This window comes from Elgaria multicarinata, chromosome 9, assembly GCF_023053635.1.
Source record: "Elgaria multicarinata webbii isolate HBS135686 ecotype San Diego chromosome 9, rElgMul1.1.pri, whole genome shotgun sequence".
Classification (NCBI taxonomy): Eukaryota; Metazoa; Chordata; class Lepidosauria; order Squamata; family Anguidae; genus Elgaria; species Elgaria multicarinata.
Window position 1 is genome coordinate 37,322,435 of NC_086179.1, and position 19,223 is coordinate 37,341,657.

General features: G+C 40.1%; 2 protein-coding genes across 3 annotated transcripts in view; one reads left to right on the plus strand and one right to left on the minus strand.

Moving 5' to 3' along the window:
• The window catches only part of L3MBTL2 (L3MBTL histone methyl-lysine binding protein 2), a 38,810-nt gene extending 36,617 nt beyond the window's left edge, over window positions 1–2,193 (plus strand). The window contains exon 17 of one of the 2 annotated variants that reach the window (XM_063133587.1): window positions 866–2,193. In XM_063133587.1, the coding sequence (XP_062989657.1) occupies window positions 866–1,149 (284 nt within the window). In that variant the 3' untranslated portion in view covers window positions 1,150–2,193. The remainder of the gene's footprint in view (window positions 1–865) is intronic. The other variant, XM_063133588.1, reaches the window with a different exon arrangement.
• Window positions 2,194–5,473: 3,280 nt separating this feature from the next.
• On the minus strand, window positions 5,474–18,748 carry CHADL (chondroadherin like). The gene is given in 5 exon segments (XM_063134646.1): window positions 5,474–5,916; window positions 9,601–9,767; window positions 10,728–12,398; window positions 13,844–14,011; window positions 18,649–18,748. Coding segments are annotated over 4 exon segments (2,319 nt in total). The 5' UTR covers window positions 14,000–14,011; window positions 18,649–18,748; the 3' UTR covers window positions 5,474–5,591.
• Between the last annotated feature and the right edge of the window lie 475 nt (window positions 18,749–19,223).

Below are 19,223 nucleotides of genomic sequence, written 5' to 3' on the forward strand. Positions count from 1 at the left end.
GCTTCAGTGTAAGCAATTGTATTGGAGGATTTCTTAAAAAGGAATTGTCCAATGTAGGATGGTCCCATGCTGCTATTTTTCCTAACAAAATTTCTGTTAGAGCATTGCAGAGATCAGACCGCTCTGAAATCCAGATTGTGAGGAGTAGTTGCACATCTGATGCATGAGTGCCCAACTGACAACACAGTTTATGTGGGCTGGTTGAACACTGGCATCCATTCAGTGTCCAACCAGCCTGTGGGCTTGCATATAATGCCAAAGTAAAAGAGTGCTACTTCCTGAGTAGCGAAATTCTTCCATGACCATGCACCTTGATTAGCAAAGCATTAAAAGACAACTTCCCCAAGTCCTTCCAAGATTTTGTATGGAACCATGTACTAGTTTTCATTTAAGTCAGACTTAGTATTTCAGAACTACTGCATCCTGCATTAGTATCAATATTTCGATAAGTAACCATGTAGATCCTAAATGTCGTGGCCCTTAAGATCTATCTTGACCTGGAGATTTTTTGCAACTTTGCTTATACCCAAGCAGTTTGGAGACCAGCATTGCAGCAAACATGCTACGATGAAATATGACTTCCAGTGCAGAACCTGTTTGCTGCTTCAGAAAACCTCTGCTTTCACGTAGTTTCTAGCCCATATGAAGTGACGTTCTAACATAGCATGGATCCATCACTGTAATGGCGAAGGAAACCATTGTAATCTTGCCCAGTAACTATTGTCAGTAGCAACTATTGCGTATATATGGATGTGGTTTATTGATGGGATTTTGCGACTGTGTATTTTACCACCAACTTGACTGTGTGAGATTTCAGAGGATTGTGTCTTATGATGTGAATGTAGCCCCTCTCTCTGTTTCCTAGCAGTTGTTGCTGTGCAAGTGAAAGAAGAAATCCTTGATGACTCAGCAATGGAACTTGAAGCTCCACAGCTTCCAGTTCCAATCAGCTGTTTTAAGGATGAGGACATGGAACCGGAAGCCTCAACCAGTCCTGTGCAAATTGGCTGCTTAAAGAACGAAGAGGTGGAATTGGAAGCTCCTACAAACCCTCTACTGTTCGGTTGCTTCAAGGATGAGGACATGGTACCAGAAGCTCCAGCAAGTCCTGTACTGATAAACTGCTTAAAGGATGAGGATGTGGATTAAAGCTTCAGGGAGCAAAAAGACTCGGTAGTCCTTGAAGAAATGATTTGGCCTCATTTGGGAACTTGAGCTGTAAATTACAAAACTAGTTTCCGAGCCCAATTCAAAGTGCTGGTTTTAACCTATAAAGCCTTACATGGCTTGGGACCACAATACCTGACGGGACGCCTCTCCCGACACTACGCTCAACATCTAAGGTCCTCCTCTTGGTGCCTACCCCGAGGGAAGCTCAGAGAATGGTAACAAGGGAGGGGGCCTTTTCAGTGATGGCCCCTCAATTATGGAATGATCTCCCCAACGAGGCTTGCCTGGCGCCAACATTGTTATCTTTTTGGTGCCAGGTCAAGAGTTTTCTCCCAGGCATTTAACAACATTTAACAGCAGATGCTGAGTTTTTGAACTGACCCCAGAATAGTTGTTTTAAATGGATATTGTCTGCTTTTTGTTTGTATTTTATGCTTTTTATGTTTTTAAATATTGTATATTTGTTTTTAATGTTCACTGTTTTTTACTTTTGTAAACCGCCCAGACAGTTTCGGCTATGGGGCGGTATATAAATGTAAATAATAATAATAGTTTATTTTGATAGATGACAAACTGGGGATGACTGTCTGTGTTTCAGAACTCTATACGAAAGAGAGGAGCAGCTATCAGCAGTTCAGATGTATATTGATTGAGCCTGTAAATAAACACTGAAGAACTGCCCCCTCAGGCAGTATGACTTCTTGCACCACCCCTGTCTATACCCTGGAAGAACCTGCCTCCCAGAGAAGAAAGGGAAAGCGTCCACATATCCAAGACTCTTAATCATGGCCTATCACTAGAAGGAGATGAGGAACCAATTGCCGGAGTAGGAATTATTAGTGGGCATTTGCTTTTTCTCTCTCCTTACTGTGAACTAAAACAAATTTTTGACTGAGGGGAGGAAAACATTTACTGGTAAACTTTTTTTAAATGGACATTGCGATTGTGTGTTGTTTTTGCCCCTTTTTCGTATCAACTCAAAAAAATTGATGAAAACTGTAAATAAAGCATCTTTGAATGAAATTTAAAGTCTTTTCTAGTTAAGAGAATATGGTTCCGAAGGGCAGGATCCCCACAGAAGCAAGATGCCCATTGTTTGCAAGTTTTAAAGCACACCTGTCCTCACTCTTTGAAAGATCCTCTGTCTGCAAGTGGTGACTGGTGAAATGGTTCCTAGAGTCATAACCATGCCACAAGAGTTAAAAAACCCTGTGTCCCTTGGAATCTGGTAGTTTGAACAGTAGATGTAGCAGAGAGCCACAGCTGCTGAAAGGTCTTCATTGTGTTCCCACATCACATGTGTTTTAAAGTAAGCCTTTTAAAATTAGAACACCATTTTTAGCATATACAATATGAACACAGGATGGAACCATGTGCATGGCATGGCTCTAGTTTTCCTCTTCAGGGGCTGAGCTCGTGGTGTTTTGAGAGAAGCTTGAAGACCTGTTGACAATGTGCTGTAAAACACTAGAAGTCTTGAGTGGGGCTTGTAGGCTTTAGAATTCCCATGCTCCTCACTGCTGTTGAATCTCTCAATTACCTCCTGTTCATTTCCCACTAGATTCATGCAATCATTCCCAAACTGAGCTTTTTAAGTGTTCAGATGGATTTCTGGAATCAAAAGGGATTGGACTGTACTATTATTCTGCATCTATTTTTAAAGCACCAGCAGTGGATTCTCAGACATCCTTGTAACACTCTTTCCACTGGGCATCTTGATGGGCTTATTCATCAAGTGTGTTAATTTGATCAAGACAAGGGATTTGAAAGAAGGCTATTAGGGGACTTACAACAGCCCCAAACTCTGGACTTGCCCAGTGAAGTTATGCTTTCTTCCCAGTCTCTCAGGCCTAATGCCAATGTGATGGCAGCTTTTATTCATCCCCATTTCCCGGAAAATAAATGTTTACACTGGCACAGAAAACCTCCCAAATCTGACTGAATTTTTTGAAAAAATTCTATCCCTCTTCTACCACCTCCGTTCTTAAATATCTTTGGAATCTTGTGCAGTTATTTCCTTCAAAATAAGGTGTATTTTGTATGTATTTTCTTTTAATAAAGAATGCTATAGCTGCACTTGTGCTTGTTTCATTTTTGTTGTTTATAAAACTATATTCATTATAACAGAACCAGAAATACAGAGCTTATAAACAACAGAAATGGGTGACCTATACTGTAAGAATTGTTACATGTAGGGCAAAAGACTGAAACAGTGTGCTGGTTTTTCTGTTTTGACTTCAATGTGGCTTCATTTTTGTACTTTTTCACAGACGTGCATACATAGTTGCTTTTAAGGTTGAATTTAAGGTCTGCATCATATGATACATGGCTGGTGTGCTTCCTATTTAAGAATATAAATTCTTAATGCAAAGCAACTTTCTCTTTTGGTGATGGGCAAAGGGAGTTTTCCTAGTGTGGTTAAAATCAGCCCAAACCACTTGGGAATTGTTCTGGCAAGTACCTTATCAGACACTCACATGACTTATATTCACAGTAGCAACCACCTTGCCACTATAACACATGAAGCAACCTTAACATTTAGTACAGTGGGAGCAGAAAAGACAGGCAAGAGAAGATGGCTGCCATTTGAAAACTTATAGTTAAAATCTCCAGTCTTTGTGCTAAGTTTATCACTTGTAAGAGGATTTAACTAAAAGAAAGGAATACTTAAGGCCAGCTTCATGCCAAATGGCAGCTTCCCTAGTTTTAAACCCCATCTACTAGATATGCTCTTCCACCACCCTGGTTTTAACCCATCCACCCCAGAGGAAATTCCACAACTTTCCAGGGCAACTTGCTCCATTGTCTGTCTGTTCTTGCAATAAGACATTTCTTAATAAGTGGCTTTCAACTACTTAAGCATGGTTAGGATCAGATTGTAAATCTGGTGTGCTATAGCTTGCACCCATGCTGCTTGTGTTTTCCCCTGTAAGTTGTTTTTTGGAAACTTTAATTCTTTGGAAGTTATCATATGACCTATTCATTTCTCCCAAATTCAACATGTTTTCAACTTCTTCCATCTCACATGCCTTGAAAACCCATTACATTTTTTCTTTGCATTGAATCCTCTACAATTTATCTTCCATAAAATATTTACCACTTTCAGACTTCTCCCTCTCCACACCATGCATAACTTTATATATCTTTATCATGTCCCCACTTATTTGCCTTTTTTCTAAGCTAAAATGTCCTGAATGCTGTAACCTTTCCTATTAGGGGAGATGTTTCAGCCTCTTGATCATTTTGGCTGCCCTTTTCTTTTTGAAGGTGCAGTGATCAGAACTGTACACAGGATTATAAGGATGGTTACACCATAGGTTTGTATAATAGCATTAAGATATTGGCATTTTTATTTTTGATCTGTTTTTTCCAAATGATGCATAACATGTAGTTTGCCTTTTTCACATCAGCCATATTTTGGGGTTGAGCCTGAACAGACATTTCAGCATTAAAACTGCAAAGGTAATTCAATGTAAGCATGTATAAGGTAAAGTATTGTAGCAAAGAAAAAATTAACTTCACATACAGTGATGGAGCTTAAGCAGACAGTAATTGATCAGGAAAGAAACAGTGATGTTTTGGTGGATAAAAATATTGAGGCTGTCTGTGGGTGTGGTAGCTGTTGAATAGGTGAATTCCATGTTGGGGATCATTAGGAAAGGAACCAAAAATAAAACCGACTTGAAAGCAAAAATATACAGCCTAAAGGCTGATTGCTCATCAGTAGGAATAACCATCTCTTAGCTTAAATGGTGCTACATCAATGCATAAACTTGGCAAACAATATGTTGTGTGGCAGGAGGCAAAACAAGTAGCCAAATTGCAGTGCAGTCAAATGTTCTGATGCCTAAGAAAAGGGCTACAAAGTCATTACTATAAATGGTGAAGATACTACATATAATTTCCTTACTGATTATTGCTGTCTTCCTAAAAGGAACGTATTGCCCTTTGTACTTCATCCAGCAAAATGCTTCTAGTCAGGACTTTGCTATTCAGCAAATGTGACAGCAGCACAGAATTCAGTAATGGCAAAGAATTTGGCAATCATGATGATCAAAGCTGGGTTTTTTTAAAGCTAACTTTAATCTTTTAGAAAAGCCCTTTTTAGGGTATAAAGAGAGGCCTGAAAGTGTGAGACACATTTGAGAGTTGCTCAGCTCCTTGCACTGCCTCTCAATGAGCAGAATAATAATTAAAAAACAACACTAAACATGCATATTTGACTAATTTGAACACCTCATGGATTTTAATTATACTTGGTGTAGAATTCTGAATGTGTGTTTTGTTTTGTTGCATACATCTCTGCTGACCGCATCTTCTAACATCCTGAGATCACTTGTCTTTTGGTAAAATCGGGTCTGCTTTCTTCCACTGAAAATGCACTTACTGTAGTGATATAGATTTACAGGCCATAAATGCATCTACCAATGGATACGCTCTTTTTCTCTCTCTAGCCCTGCTTTTCTAATAGCGGAGAAGATGAGAACCATGGTTCTTGCAGTAGCCTTGCTTCCCTCTTTTCAAGCCTTGCGTTTCCTGCTTCTCCTAACTTGCATGTTTCCTGTTCGCTGGGTCTTATTGGAGTTTCTTCCAGTTTTGGCTTTAGTTGAGCTGGTTCGTTTGGCCTTCTTGGTAATCCACCCTGGGCAGTTTTGGAAGGCAGTTGTGAGCTTCACCTTTTGGCCACGTACATCCGCTGGCAAGCCACAGGTGGCTCCTACTTTCAGGTTCAGCTTGTCAAGCCACCTGAAAAACAGAGGTAAGAAATTATAATCTACTTGACACCGAGCCCACATCTAGTCACTCAACTAGCGTACATTTTCATAAATTTCTGAGGGCTCTTTCTATTATTGTGAAATGCACAAAGTAATGGGTAAGAAAGCTGTTTGGATATGATGTTTCCGTTAACTTAACCCATATTATAATTTTCTTTTTTTTTTTTTTAAATTTTACTATTTTATTAGAGCAAACAAAATGGTAATAAAACACTAATACAGCCCCTTGTATCCAGGGGAAGAGCTAAAATTAACATAGCCCGCGTGCTGTGTTTGCTATTACATTCAATTACCTTTTTACTTAAGATTTACATTCTCTTTTTTTTTTATAATAATTTTTATTCATTTTCAACACTATATAAACATAGATAAACATTTCCAAAATATAACTGAAACAAACACAATAAGAAAAAAAAATACATCAAATATCTGCTGCATACATATTGAATAATTGTTGAGTACAAATATCAAAAACTATTACATATGCCTTATCACACTACAACATCTTCATTCTTAACATAAAAGTGCACCCCCCACCTCGGGATCATTCTTGAGTCCAAAATCTAATCATTTCTTCTGCTGGTGGTTTCCCACTTCCCTTAGTAAACACGAACACTAGGAACTGTTTCCAGATTCCTTCGAACTCATTTATTTTAGTTACACCTTTTCTCCACTTAATATTGCATGTCAGTTTATCATTAATGGCTATGTCCCATACTACTTTATACCATTCCTCAATAGAATATTCCCCTTGGATCTTCCAGTTCCTAGCTATCATCAATCGTGCTGCAACCAACAAACTCGATATCAGCTCTATAGTTCCTTTTCCACACTTTATATCTTCAAATAGTGACAGCAATGCTATTTTTGGTGTTTGTTCTATTTTCATTCCCACTATTTCTTCAATTTCTGAGAACACCATCTTCCATAATCTTTGTACATATTTGCATTGCCACCACATATGTAAATACGTTCCTTTTTCCCCACATCCTCTCCAACAATTTGCTGAATGTTGATCACTTATCTTATTCAATCTAACCGGGGTTAGGTACCACCTCCATAAAATTTTGAAATAATTCTCCTTTATTCTTACTGATAAACTTCTCAACACTCTTTGTTTCCATAGTCCCTCCCAGCTCTGTCGCCCTATTTGTATCTTCAAATCTGATTCCCAAATCATTTTCTCTGTATTCTCTCTAAACTCCTTCTCTAACAATATTTTATATATTTCACTCATTAATCCTTTTGAAACTATACTACCTCCTTTTCCTTTCTCCTTACTTACTACTAATTCTTCAAACCTCGTCATCTTTCTGCACATTCTATTATCTTTAATCCACTTTTTATTCCATTGTTCTAATTGACCATATTCTAACCAAGATAGCTTCTTCTCCTTTAACAAATTTTCCATATCCTCTCTTGTTTTAATATCTCTTACCCAATCCTTTAATTTTATTTTATTTTTCTCTTTTAATATTTTACATAATCTGCCCTTTAGATCCTCTGGGAAATTCTTTAACATTATTATCGGTGCTAAGGGAGAGTTGCTCGGAAGCAGCTTCCCTTTAAATTTACTCCAAATTTCCCATTGAGTCCTCAGGAGTGGATTATCTATACTTCCAACCCACTTTCTTCCTCCATCTTTAAAAAAAACATTCTCCAGATTCATCTCTACCTTACTTATGATTTTTTCTTCCATCCAATATAAATCTCCTACTCCCATAATTGCTTCTACAACATGTCTTAATCTATTTGCTACGTAGTATAATTTTATGTTTGGGAGACCCATTCCCCCCTTTTTTTGGCTTAGGTACCAATTATTTTTATTCACTCTTGCTCTCTTTTCTCCATTACAATATTTATTAATAATATTTTGCCAACTTTTTATCTCGGTTTCTGATATTTTTATAGGTAGCATCCTAAATACAAAATTAATTTTAGCTAATATCTTCATTTTTATCAAAGCTATTCTCCCAAACCAAGATAAATTTAATCTTTTATATTTCTCCAATTTCTCTAGTACCTCCTTCTTTAACCTCGTTAAATTTTCCCTTTCTAGATTCTCTAGATTTTTTGTAATTTTAATTCCCAAATATTTAATCTCATTCTTAACTTTCAATTCCATTCCCTTAAATTCCCAATCCTTTTCTTCCTTCTTAGTATAGTTAAACAACATCATCTCTGATTTAGACCAATTTATTTTTAGCATATTATAATTTTCTAAGGCAAGTACGTAATGCAGCTGATCAGCTTGACACAACCACTGGACCATCCATCAACTTCCGTTGCATATCCCCTACCTTTCAATAGAGTTTTGGACCAGGCTAGTGAGAGACCACCTTTTTTTGTTAAGGGCAGCGTTCTGGGTAGGTAACCTGTCATGGCTTCCCCCCTCCCCCAACTCATCTCTTTGCAATAAAAAGAGGGCCATGTCCCAATTACTCTTGATACTTCTCTCATATTACTCTTTCACATAGTTGGCCCAAGCCACTTTAGCCTCTTTTGAGGCTGTGCCATAAAATTCAAGTGGTACATCCCAGGATCCCTTACAACATCAGAACTCTCAAATCATGTGCAGTTGCAACTATAAGATTTAGGTTGTAAACCAGAACCAGTTTTTTGTTTTTATAGCAAGGGAAGACATGATCGCTGTCTTCAAATATGTGAGAGGCTGTAATGCAGAAGATGCAGCAGAGTTCTCTGATACTCCAGAGGACAGGACTAGAAACACTAGCTAGAAATTGCAGGGAAGCAGATTTTGTCTAAACATTAGGACAAGGGAGGGCAATCTCTAGCCTGCAGGCCTTGTCTGGCCTACAGAAGTGCCCAATCCAGCCCACTCTGAGCCCTGCCCCCTGGCCTGGAAGCTTGGGAAGGAAGTGGAGGAGAAAGAACCCCATGTTATCTCCAATCTCTGGTCAGAGAAAACATGGGGATTCCCCAGGACTGGCTCCTACAAGCCTGAACTCAGTTCTTTCCCATACTGCTTGTCATTCCTATTGAGACATGACCAGTATGGGAAGGAAGAACTTGACTTGGCCTGCTCCTGCAAACCCTGGCCAAGTCCCTTTCCCCATTCAGAAAGGAGCTCCATGCCTTTCTGCATGGCAAAAAGGGGGAAGTGGGCAGGGCTGGATGGCATCATGGGAGGGGGCTGGCCTTCTTGGTGTAATCCGGCCCTGTCCCCTTGGTCCAGGAGTGGAGAAAGCTGGCCCCTGGCCCAAAAGAGGTTGCTCATCCCTGCATTAAGGTAAGCTATCTAATCGTATAAGCTGAAGACCAGACTTGCTCAGGAGGTTCTGCACTGGACGTAATTAAACAGAGCCTAGGCAGGGATGGTGTAGCTGCATCCAGTATTGCAGAACCTGCATTGAACAGGGGGTGATCTCCAAGGTCCCTTCCAACTCTGAAAAAGCCATGTATGTTGATAGTACTGGAGAAATAATAAACGCAACCATATAAGTAGAGATAGAATCCTGTCAATTATGTGACTGGGCAGCAAAAGCTAGAGAAATGTCCCTAATCGCTTTGCTGAGATGGCTGGCAAGTGCACATTGTTAGGATGAGTTCTAAATTCTGCCAAATAAGGAGGACAAGCGCTCCACCCACTGATCTTCTACAGGCCCATGTGCAGTAGTGGAAATTCATGGCTCACTTGCGCAGCAAGAGAAGTTGACAGCTGCAGTTGAAAGGTACATCACTCAGGTTGATGACTTCTAGAGCTGTAAAACCATGTAAGTCAGGCAAGCTGTGCATTTTGTTTTTCTCCAGGTACAGACTCTTTATCTTTCGACCCAAGCCAGCGAAGGTACCAGGAGAAATCTGCGAACACATAAGAGGTTGGATGTGTGGGAGCTCAAGGATGACAACAGTGAATTAGCATCCTTATCTTGTCCAGTTATCCAAAACTACAGTTCATGCTGGTCTACTGTGTATCCAACTAGTGTCAGCATAAACCTGTGTAAGCTGCTCTTCTACTTATCCAAATATCTTAGGTACCCAATCCCATTCCAGACCATTCAAATTATAGATGCTATATAATATAAACAAAACTTAATTTTGTGGGATGAAAAAATGGAATTGTTTCCCCAGACCTGGGCTTGATTAGCCTATAGGCATAAAGAGAGTGAAGGAATTAGCTCTAGGTTCAGCTTTTCTCATCCAGGTGCAATCTCTCTCGTACAAAAAGGTTAGCACTGCATCCTCTCCCAATCTCTTTGAAATCATTCGGTTGATGGTGTCCTTACTTAGGAGAAAAGTGGCAATAATTCTGGGATTATATTTATATATTGTGCATCTACTTTGAATGCAAGCTGTATTTAGGAAGCTGCATTATACCGAGTCCATCAAAGTCAGCATTACAACAACTGTCCCTGGCATCATCATGGTAGGGCACCAAAAAATTTATCTGATAACACCAGAGAGCCATGGCCAGTCAGTGTGAACCTGTCCTCCCCAAACTGGTGCCCTCCAGATGTTTTGGACTACAATTCCCATCATCCCCAGCCAGCATGGCTAATATTCCTTACAGGGAACTATTCTTTGATTATGTTTATCCCCTTTAAGCTTTACACCATCAGTGAGGCTTGTACTTAGGATAAGGTAGCAAACTATGGCCTACAGTCTGATTATGACCCTGTGACACATTTATGTATTCTCTGAGTTTAACTTCTATTTAATAACATTAAACAAAGGAACATTCCTATAGCTGTAGAGAGATGTTCTTAGAAATACAGCATCAGAATGCAAATCTTAATTTCTGTCTTCCCCACACCAGCTTACCTGTTCTAGCCCCATATTATTTAGGTACAGGTGCTGTAGGGATCTTGCCACTGGAAGGAAGGCACCATTCCCAATGTACTTTATGGGATTCTTGGACAACTTCAGTTCACTAAGCATGGACAAACCTCTGAGGGACCTGGTGGGAACTTCCTGCAAAGAATTCTCATCTAGGTGCAGTTTCTCCAGCATCTTGGCATGACTCAAAGCCTTAAGAGACACCTGGGCAATGTGGTTTCCTGTTAGATAGAGCCAGCGTAACTTCTCCATCCCAGCCAGAGCATTATCTGGCAGCTGACCGATGCGGTTGTGTTGTAAATGGAGGGCGAAGAGGTTAGGCAAGAGACTGAAGGCCCCTTTGGGCATGTGGATGAATCCATTGTGGTCCAGGTAGAGATAGGCAAGCTGGGTGATCCCTTTGAAAACTTCAGCATCTATAGAAGAGATGTCATTGTTGGACAGGTAAAGATAGACTAATTTTTTCAGGTCCTGGAAAGCACCAGGCTGCAGTTCAGCTATCTTGCAGTTCTGCAAGTGGAGTGATGTCAGGTTTTTCAAGCCAGGGAAGGAGCCTTTTGGTATGGACCGGAACTCATTGTGCCTCAAGTTCAGGAGTTGGGTGTTACTAGGAAATCCCTTGGGAATGCTCTTGAGATTTCTGCTGTCACAGTTTCCATGCTGGTAATCGGGTGAACAGTTGCATCCTTCTGGGCACTTTATTGCAGCCTCCTCTGGTTCCCTGGTGACCGTGGCCATGCTGGGAAGCAACTTCTCTTCTAAAGCATGATCTGTACACTTCATATCTGATGTCCTCAGGGATTCTAGGTGCTCTCCCCTGAAAGCAACAGGGCCAGCACACACCACGTCAGCATGGATTCTTGCTTTTGCAGCCCACTCTTTGAAGGGGCGCATGTAGCAAGTGCAAAGCACAGGGTTCCCTGTTAAGTTGATTTTTTTAAGGTGGGTCATTCCTGTTAGTGGTTGCAGCACAAACAGCTGGTTGTTGTTCAGGCTGAGTGTATGTAGTACGGGGCTCTTTATGAAAGCTCTGTATGAAATGTCTTGAAGGGCCATGTTGTCCAAGAAGAGCTGTTTCAGGGAAGCCATCTCAATGGCCTCCTCCCCAATATAGGCAATGGGATTGTGTCCAAAGTCCAGGCGGTTTGTGCCAGATAGTCTAGACAGTGATTCAGTTGGAAGGAACTGCAGCTCATTGTGATCTAGGCTCAACCTTCTAAGGGTCGGTAATCCACCAAAGGCTTCATTAGCAAGTACATGGAGCAAATTATGGGACAAATTGATCCATTTGATCAGCTGAAGTCCCTGGAAGACCATATCTGGTAAGTAAACCAGGGAGTTTCTGGCCAGGTTAAGAAAGCTGAGGAAGCCCAGTTGTCCAAAAGCCCCTGGCTTTATTTCTTCAATGCGATTGTTTTCTAAAATAAGTTGCTGGAGAGAAGACAGGCCATCGAAAGACTCTTGATAGATGAAAGCTATATTATTGGAAGCCAGGTTGAGGTAGACCAGCCGTCCTAATCCTCTGAAGGCCCCTTCATCAATGTTTTCTACTTTGCATCTCTGAAGGTTCAAGTGGGTGAGGTATGGAATAGGGAAGAAAGCTCCCGCAGGGATGACTTTGATTTCATTACCTCGTATGTCCAATCTTTGAGTGACCTGTAGATTACACAGATAAAACATTCGTTTTATCCCCAATTTATTGCCCTATTTGCTTCTTTGGCTCAAGACCACTGAAGAGTTTCCCAGTGTGTTAGTGTAGTAATATGCCAATTCTTTATTAAAACTATCACACATTTGGAATATAGGAAGAAAATGTAGCCAAAAGGTCTCACCTTTTGAGCCTATACCAACAAATTTCAATTTTTAATCCCAGAAAAAGAAACAGATTAGGAACCTTCTACAGATGAAAAAAGGATAACAGATAGAGAGAGAGAGAGAGAGAGAGAGAGATGTACTTGATATCAAATGGAAATTTAGATAACTTGGTCAATCTTTTTTTTTTGCTAAATCACAAAACTGGGGTTTCTCTTGGTTTCATGAGGTTGGTTTCAGATTTAGTCATACATCTGGGACCAACACACATTCGAATAAATTACTAACTTAATGGGTTGTTTTCAATGGACATACTCTTATAAATGATTAAAACTGGACCCAAACCAATATCTTCAAATGAGAGATTTAATTTAAACTTCCATCACCTAACTACTTGGGAAAGTGCTTATACAGCACTGTACTTTTTAATAAACAGGTGATTTCACAGATTTATAACCTGTTATGTGGTTTTGAAGAAAAGGACTATTATAAAATAACTTGGAACAGAGTCTTGAATTCTTGGACATCTCTGAAAGTGCTTTGTCATTCACAACTTTATTAGAACTTTTTTGGTCTGTTTTAATTTGGAGGAGGCCCAGTGAATATGTTTATATCTTCCAGTATCTGGGAAGAACAATCTCATTATTATTTTTTAGAGAATTTCTATACCACTTTTCATTTTAAAAAATAATCCCAAAGCAGTTTGCATGATAAAATACAATAAAACCAATAATTAAAACAATAAAGCAGTGATAAAACAATAAAATCTCATTAAAATAAACAGGGATAGCTGGCAATGGAAACACTTGGGCAAACAAATGTATCTTTAGTTGTTGGTGGAGCCCACCTGATCTCAGTGAGATCATTCCACATGGTAGGAAGACCTTCCTTTGCACTATGGCCAAACCGTGTATAGTAAGCAAGACATCCCCATCAGAATGTAGAGATCGGGGAGGCCTATCCTGGAGAAGGCAATTTCTCAGCAATTGCAATCAAGTTCAAAAAAAGACATCTTAAATAAATTTACTAAACTATTAAGTGAGATGTCAAGAGGATTAGTCCCTATGATTTGACATTTCTATATCCAAGGCCTGCACTCAGTACCCATGAACCATATAACAGTTCCATCATAAATGGACAAAATCAGAGTGATCCACTGCACACTTCCAACACCTGAACCAATCTGACCAGTTTGTTCAATCTAGGAATCACAAAAGCTAATAATTACTTTCTAGAAGTATGCTTACTACCTCGTGTTGCACTTGCCTCAGTGCTTCCTACAGACTGACCTGTGGGATGTTAACAGGCACCTCGGTGAGGTTCTTCTTCAAGCACACAACTTGATACTTGATGCTATCGCAGATGCAGATCCGTGGGCAGCGTTCAGCCAGCAGCTTTCCCGTGAGGAGAGATGAAATCAGGAGAAGGCTCACAGAGGCCCACATCTTGGGAAGTGGCTGAGTGGGAAAGATGAAACGAAAAGAAGTAAGTCCTTAGACCAAGGCTGCAGAACCTCTTTAAGCCTGAGGGCCGAATTCTACCTCAGAGAAGTTGAGGCAGAGAAGCTCTTGGGGGCCTTATACATTTATTACAATGTATAAAATTTGTCAGAGGTCTGACCCTTGAACCAGGGAGCATGCAAACAACTTGTATCATATGCTAGACAATATGTGAGGAGAACTAGAAAAACAAAATGGGATACTTGCAATGACACTTTATTTTTATAATGAAGACTAACACATTTTAATAGTGCATAGGAACCAGAGCCCTAGACTAGGGTGACCATATTTGGGAAACCCAAAAGGAGGACACCTAGTGTGTGGGGGGGAAGGAGATTTCTGAGTCCTGCAGAAAGTACGTTATTCCCCCGCCACCTTAAAGAACCCGATTGGAGTGGAGGAGGGGAAAGGATTTCATTCTGCACCACCACCATCCACTCCAGTTGGGGCCTTTTCTATAATGTCCACGAATGACCCACTTTCCCCTTTAAGACCTCAATTGGAGCTCGGGGTGGGGGAATGATGTGCCTCAAGAAAGCATGTCATTCCCTCCTGCCATGCTAATGGCAGCCTTAAAGAGGAAGGTGTGTCATTCCAGGACATTATTGAAAATTATAGAAAATCCCCCCTGACACCATGGAAAGAACAAAAACCAGGACAAATCCGGGGAAATCCTGACAGTTGGTCACCCTACTCTAGACCAAATCGCCAGTGTAGAAAGATACATTTTGTTATCCTAACTTAACAATAAGCTGCTATATGTGCCATTTACAAAATCTAAAACACTAAATTAAAATGTATCCTGTAATATTTATTTGTAAACATTAACAAATGAAAAAGCCTTCCTATCTTTACGTATCAGAAATATGCTTTTACAGTGATGGATTCTAAGGTGATTGAAGTTGTAACATTTCAGCCTTGATATGATTATAAAAATAATCACACATAAATTACCATTATTTGAGCTTAATTACTATCAGATGCTGGGGAGGCATGAGCACAAGGTTCTCTATGTCTCTGCTCTTATGGCCAAGGACTAAAGTGGTATTGTTCTAAGGAAAACCTGAGCTTCCCAAATCTGTGTTTCTCTCAGAACACTAACACAGAAGTCTGCATTTGTAGGGAAGAATCAGTAGCTGCTTAATTTTTCTGCCACCTGCCCATTCTCCCCCATGACTCCTCCTCCCCCAACCATTTTCACCTATTTCCTCCTCTCAACAAGGATCCCAAAGGCCAAGACTCAAAATAAGCCCTGCTGGGAATTATTAGATGGGGAAAGTATTAAGTGACACATCCATGATCATTCTTTCTCTCCTGTAAATTTTCCTCCCCACTTCTCCCCCACACAGCTGCATTCAGGTTCCTTCAGCAAACATGGATTTGGGAACTTCTGTGTGTCAACAGAAGATGTAGTTCTGAAATAGTATAAAAGAGACCAAAGAAGATTAAATCAAGTATTATAAAAGAATGGGGTTGTTTTATGACTAAGCTATAATACTGGCTTGAAGTTTCAACTTTCTTTTATTAGTATTAGTCATCACAAATGCACAGCAGGCAGTCCAATATTGACTTAGTAAGGCAATTACGTATTTGTGTTGGGAAACACAAATGTGTTAGAAAACAGAAGGTGAATGGTTAGCATATGCTTCCAATGTACTTATTTAATAACAGTTAAACAAATGGTGTGCATGCTGATGGCATAAAACCTTTCGCTTAGGGGTTTGTTTGTTTTTAAAAAAGAGAGTCCTGCATGGGTGACCTTGATATTGTCACGATAAAGTAAAAAGTGGGACCTGCAACAAAATGTTACAGTGTGGAGTGCCCCTCTTCAGGGTGCCAGCCAGATTTGTCCTCTTCCTTGATATTCCACTCCGTTCATCCTCCCCCTCCCCCACTCCCCTCATGCCCAACAGCCAGCCAACATTTTGTGCCCACTGAGCATGCAGGGTCCTCACTGAGTTGTTTGGAAGCATTTCCTATCCTTGAGAAGTTTTTTCCTTAAAAATAATGTGTACTTCCGCAAACCTTAGGATTCACGCAACCCTCCCTCTTATGTGAGGACAGTGCCATTTTGACTACATAAGAATCCACATTCAGAGAATGAGTTCACTATTAATACAAAGGTGTAATAAAGTATAACCTCAATAAATGTTTTTAAATTGCTCTGCCTTTTTAGTAGTATAACTTTAATTTATCCAATTAAAGTCACTCTCGTCCCCTGAAACCTCCCCCCCCCCAACCCCATCTGAAATTACGGTTATGAAGGTGATTTGTATTTCTTGTGAACTGATACTTATTAAAATCATCTGTTTTTTTGAGAAGGCAGCTTTAAGGTGTTTATGCTGCTTTAATATTGCTGCTTCCTGCTTATCTTAACATTTGTCTTTTCCAAAAATAAAAAAGTGAAGGTCCCATTTCTTAGAAGGGAATCTAATATACCTTTAGTCAGGCCCCTTAACTAAAGAGGAGAGAACAGCAGGGGTTGAGAGAGGGGGTGGGAAGGAGGGAGAAAATGAAGAGGTGGCGGTGGAGATGGGAGGCAGCAGCAACAAGGAAGTTTAGACCAAATTAAAATGGAGGAAGAAATCTCTGCAGACTAGTTTACGTAAATGGAACACAAGAAAACAGAAATACAGAATCTGTCACTTGTAGAGTACTGTAATTTATACAACTTCCCCTTCATCCATCACTGCTTCCACTGATGCTCAGGGTATTTCACATAATGCAACAAAATATAATCAGTGCACAAGGGATTTAAATAATAAAATCCTGTTTAGAATGGCATAGCTTGGAGTTTGTTTCTTTGCTTTCCCTTCGCCCATCCTTTTTCAAACAACATCTTGTCTTGGTTATTTTCTGTTCCTTTTAACTTCCCTCTATTATCTGGCTTAAGGCCTCCCTCTATTGGCATTCTGCTTTCTCTTTACAATCTGAGAATCTTTACACAGACCACCACAATCACCTCCTCCTCCTCCTTCTTCCTCATTAGTTCTACACTGGGAGTAATTAATACTAGCTGCCTTGATAATGCAACATCAGCTTGCTAAGGAATAAGTGGAAACTTAAAAATATTTATTACTTATTTTTAGCAAACTCTCTGTTACATCGCAGGAGTATAATTTTATTGACAAACATAATTTAATATAGTAGTGGTTATGTCCTGGAAAGTGTTGTGATACGCACAACATCTTTTTCTTTTCTTTTTAAAGAGAAGGATGTGTAGTTAGACAAGGGTGCAGAATCAGAATTTGGGGAGTGGAGAGGGAATTCCCCTTAGGTCCTCCATGGGCCAGATGGCATCAGTGGGTATGGCCTTGTACACTGACATCATCCCCTCTCCCATTTTCCTTTTCTCTGTGCTGAGAGCTCCGTGCCTCGCTCAGCACAGAGAAAGGGATTTAGCCAGTGCTGAGAAGAACAGCTCCTCCTCCCACCTCCAGCTATGCACCTGGCTTCATGCCTCACACACCATTTCTATGGGGATGTCACTCACCATGCAAAACCACTTGGTCAGTGCTAGTCAGCCTCCCATTCATGTAGCATGCTCAATAAGAGCAATTTAACTTCAGTAGAAGAATTGCTTTGAGTGCCTTCAAACCATTTTCAGGCCAGTTTTCACCACATGCCTCTTAAATGTACACATGACTTCCCTTTTGTCTTCTCCATGGTGTCCTGGGGAATTGTTGGTATTATTTTGTGCTCTTTGCCACAGCAAACAGTTAACCTTACCTTTACTTTTAGTTGAACTAAATACTCATGAATATTGCAACCTCCATTCTGAGTATTCTTGCCTGTTCCAAGTCCAGAGGATTTACTTGCCCTGGTAAGAAGAAGTGCCATGCTGGATCAGGCCAAAAGCCAGTATAGTTCTGCATTCTGTTCCTATAGTGGCCAACCAGTTATCTGTGGGAATCCCACAAGCATGACATGAGCACAATTATAGCACCCTCCCAAGTTCTCCAGCAACTGGTATTATATAGCCATCTTGACTATTAGCCATTGATAGCCTTATTCGCCATGAATTTATCTAAGCCCCCTTTAAAGCCACCCAGGTTAGTGGCTGCCACTTCTGCTGGAATTCTATATTAATGAAGAATGCTGCTCTGTTCTGAGCATAGAAACAGGGTAATGTTCCCTGAAATTCCTGGGATTTAATTTGAGCTGAGACCCAATGCTCTTGGTGATATTCGTTCTCAACACCTTCACCTCCTGTGTCACACATTTACTGTGTCTGGTTTGTCTGTCTGAGCAGTGCAGCTGGCAGGACACAAAAGTATCTATAAGCCCTCCAAGTTCTCCATCAAATATTGAAAGCCTTGGACACTCCAATATACAAGTTGCTGATTAATCTCTCACACAACCAGGTTGACCTCAGGCCCAGCAACTGATTTTACAACATTAGAACTACCTAGTTTCTACTTTCATGATGTGGAGAAATATCCAGTCTGGAATGAAACAGTCTTGATTTCTTCAACCAGGATGTTTCACTTTAGCAGTGAAAGGGGTTTATGAACAGTAAACCTAAACTATGACTGACAATCTCTTATCTGAAAAGTAAATTTATCTTATCTTTTCCCAATGTACCCATAACTTACCTGCTTCCTTTCTCCCTTGAGAATAAGACTGGGGAACGTAAAGTATAGCTGGAAAAGCAAAGAAAATCCTGGGATGAAAACACTTCACCTACCAGAATCTTGTGAGTTTCCTTGGTATGCGTGTGTGCAGTGAAAAGAGAGCTGAATGAACTGTTGTTCAGTAGTGGCCTGTTCTCCCTCCCCATCTCTCTCTCTCTCCCTCCCTCCTCTCCACACACATACACACACACAGCAACAGTGAAACAGTGAAACGTTAGGCTGCAATTTTCTGCAGACTTATCTTGGAGTAAGCCCCTTTGAATTTAATGGGCATTACTTCTGAGTAGACATGTATATAATAACACTGTTAATTTATCAACTGTTAGAAATCAGGCAAAAGAAGAGTTTTGTATGTATCCCAATGTTTTTGAAAGTAGCAGGTAGAGTACTTAAAGCCACATGGAAGTACTTTGAAATTGCTACACCATTTACACATGCAATTCTTTGTAGGAATTAATGTGAAAACTGCATATAGTTACATAAAATCATTGCTTATCTATCTGTTATTTAGTTAGTTGCTGTCTGTACATATATCT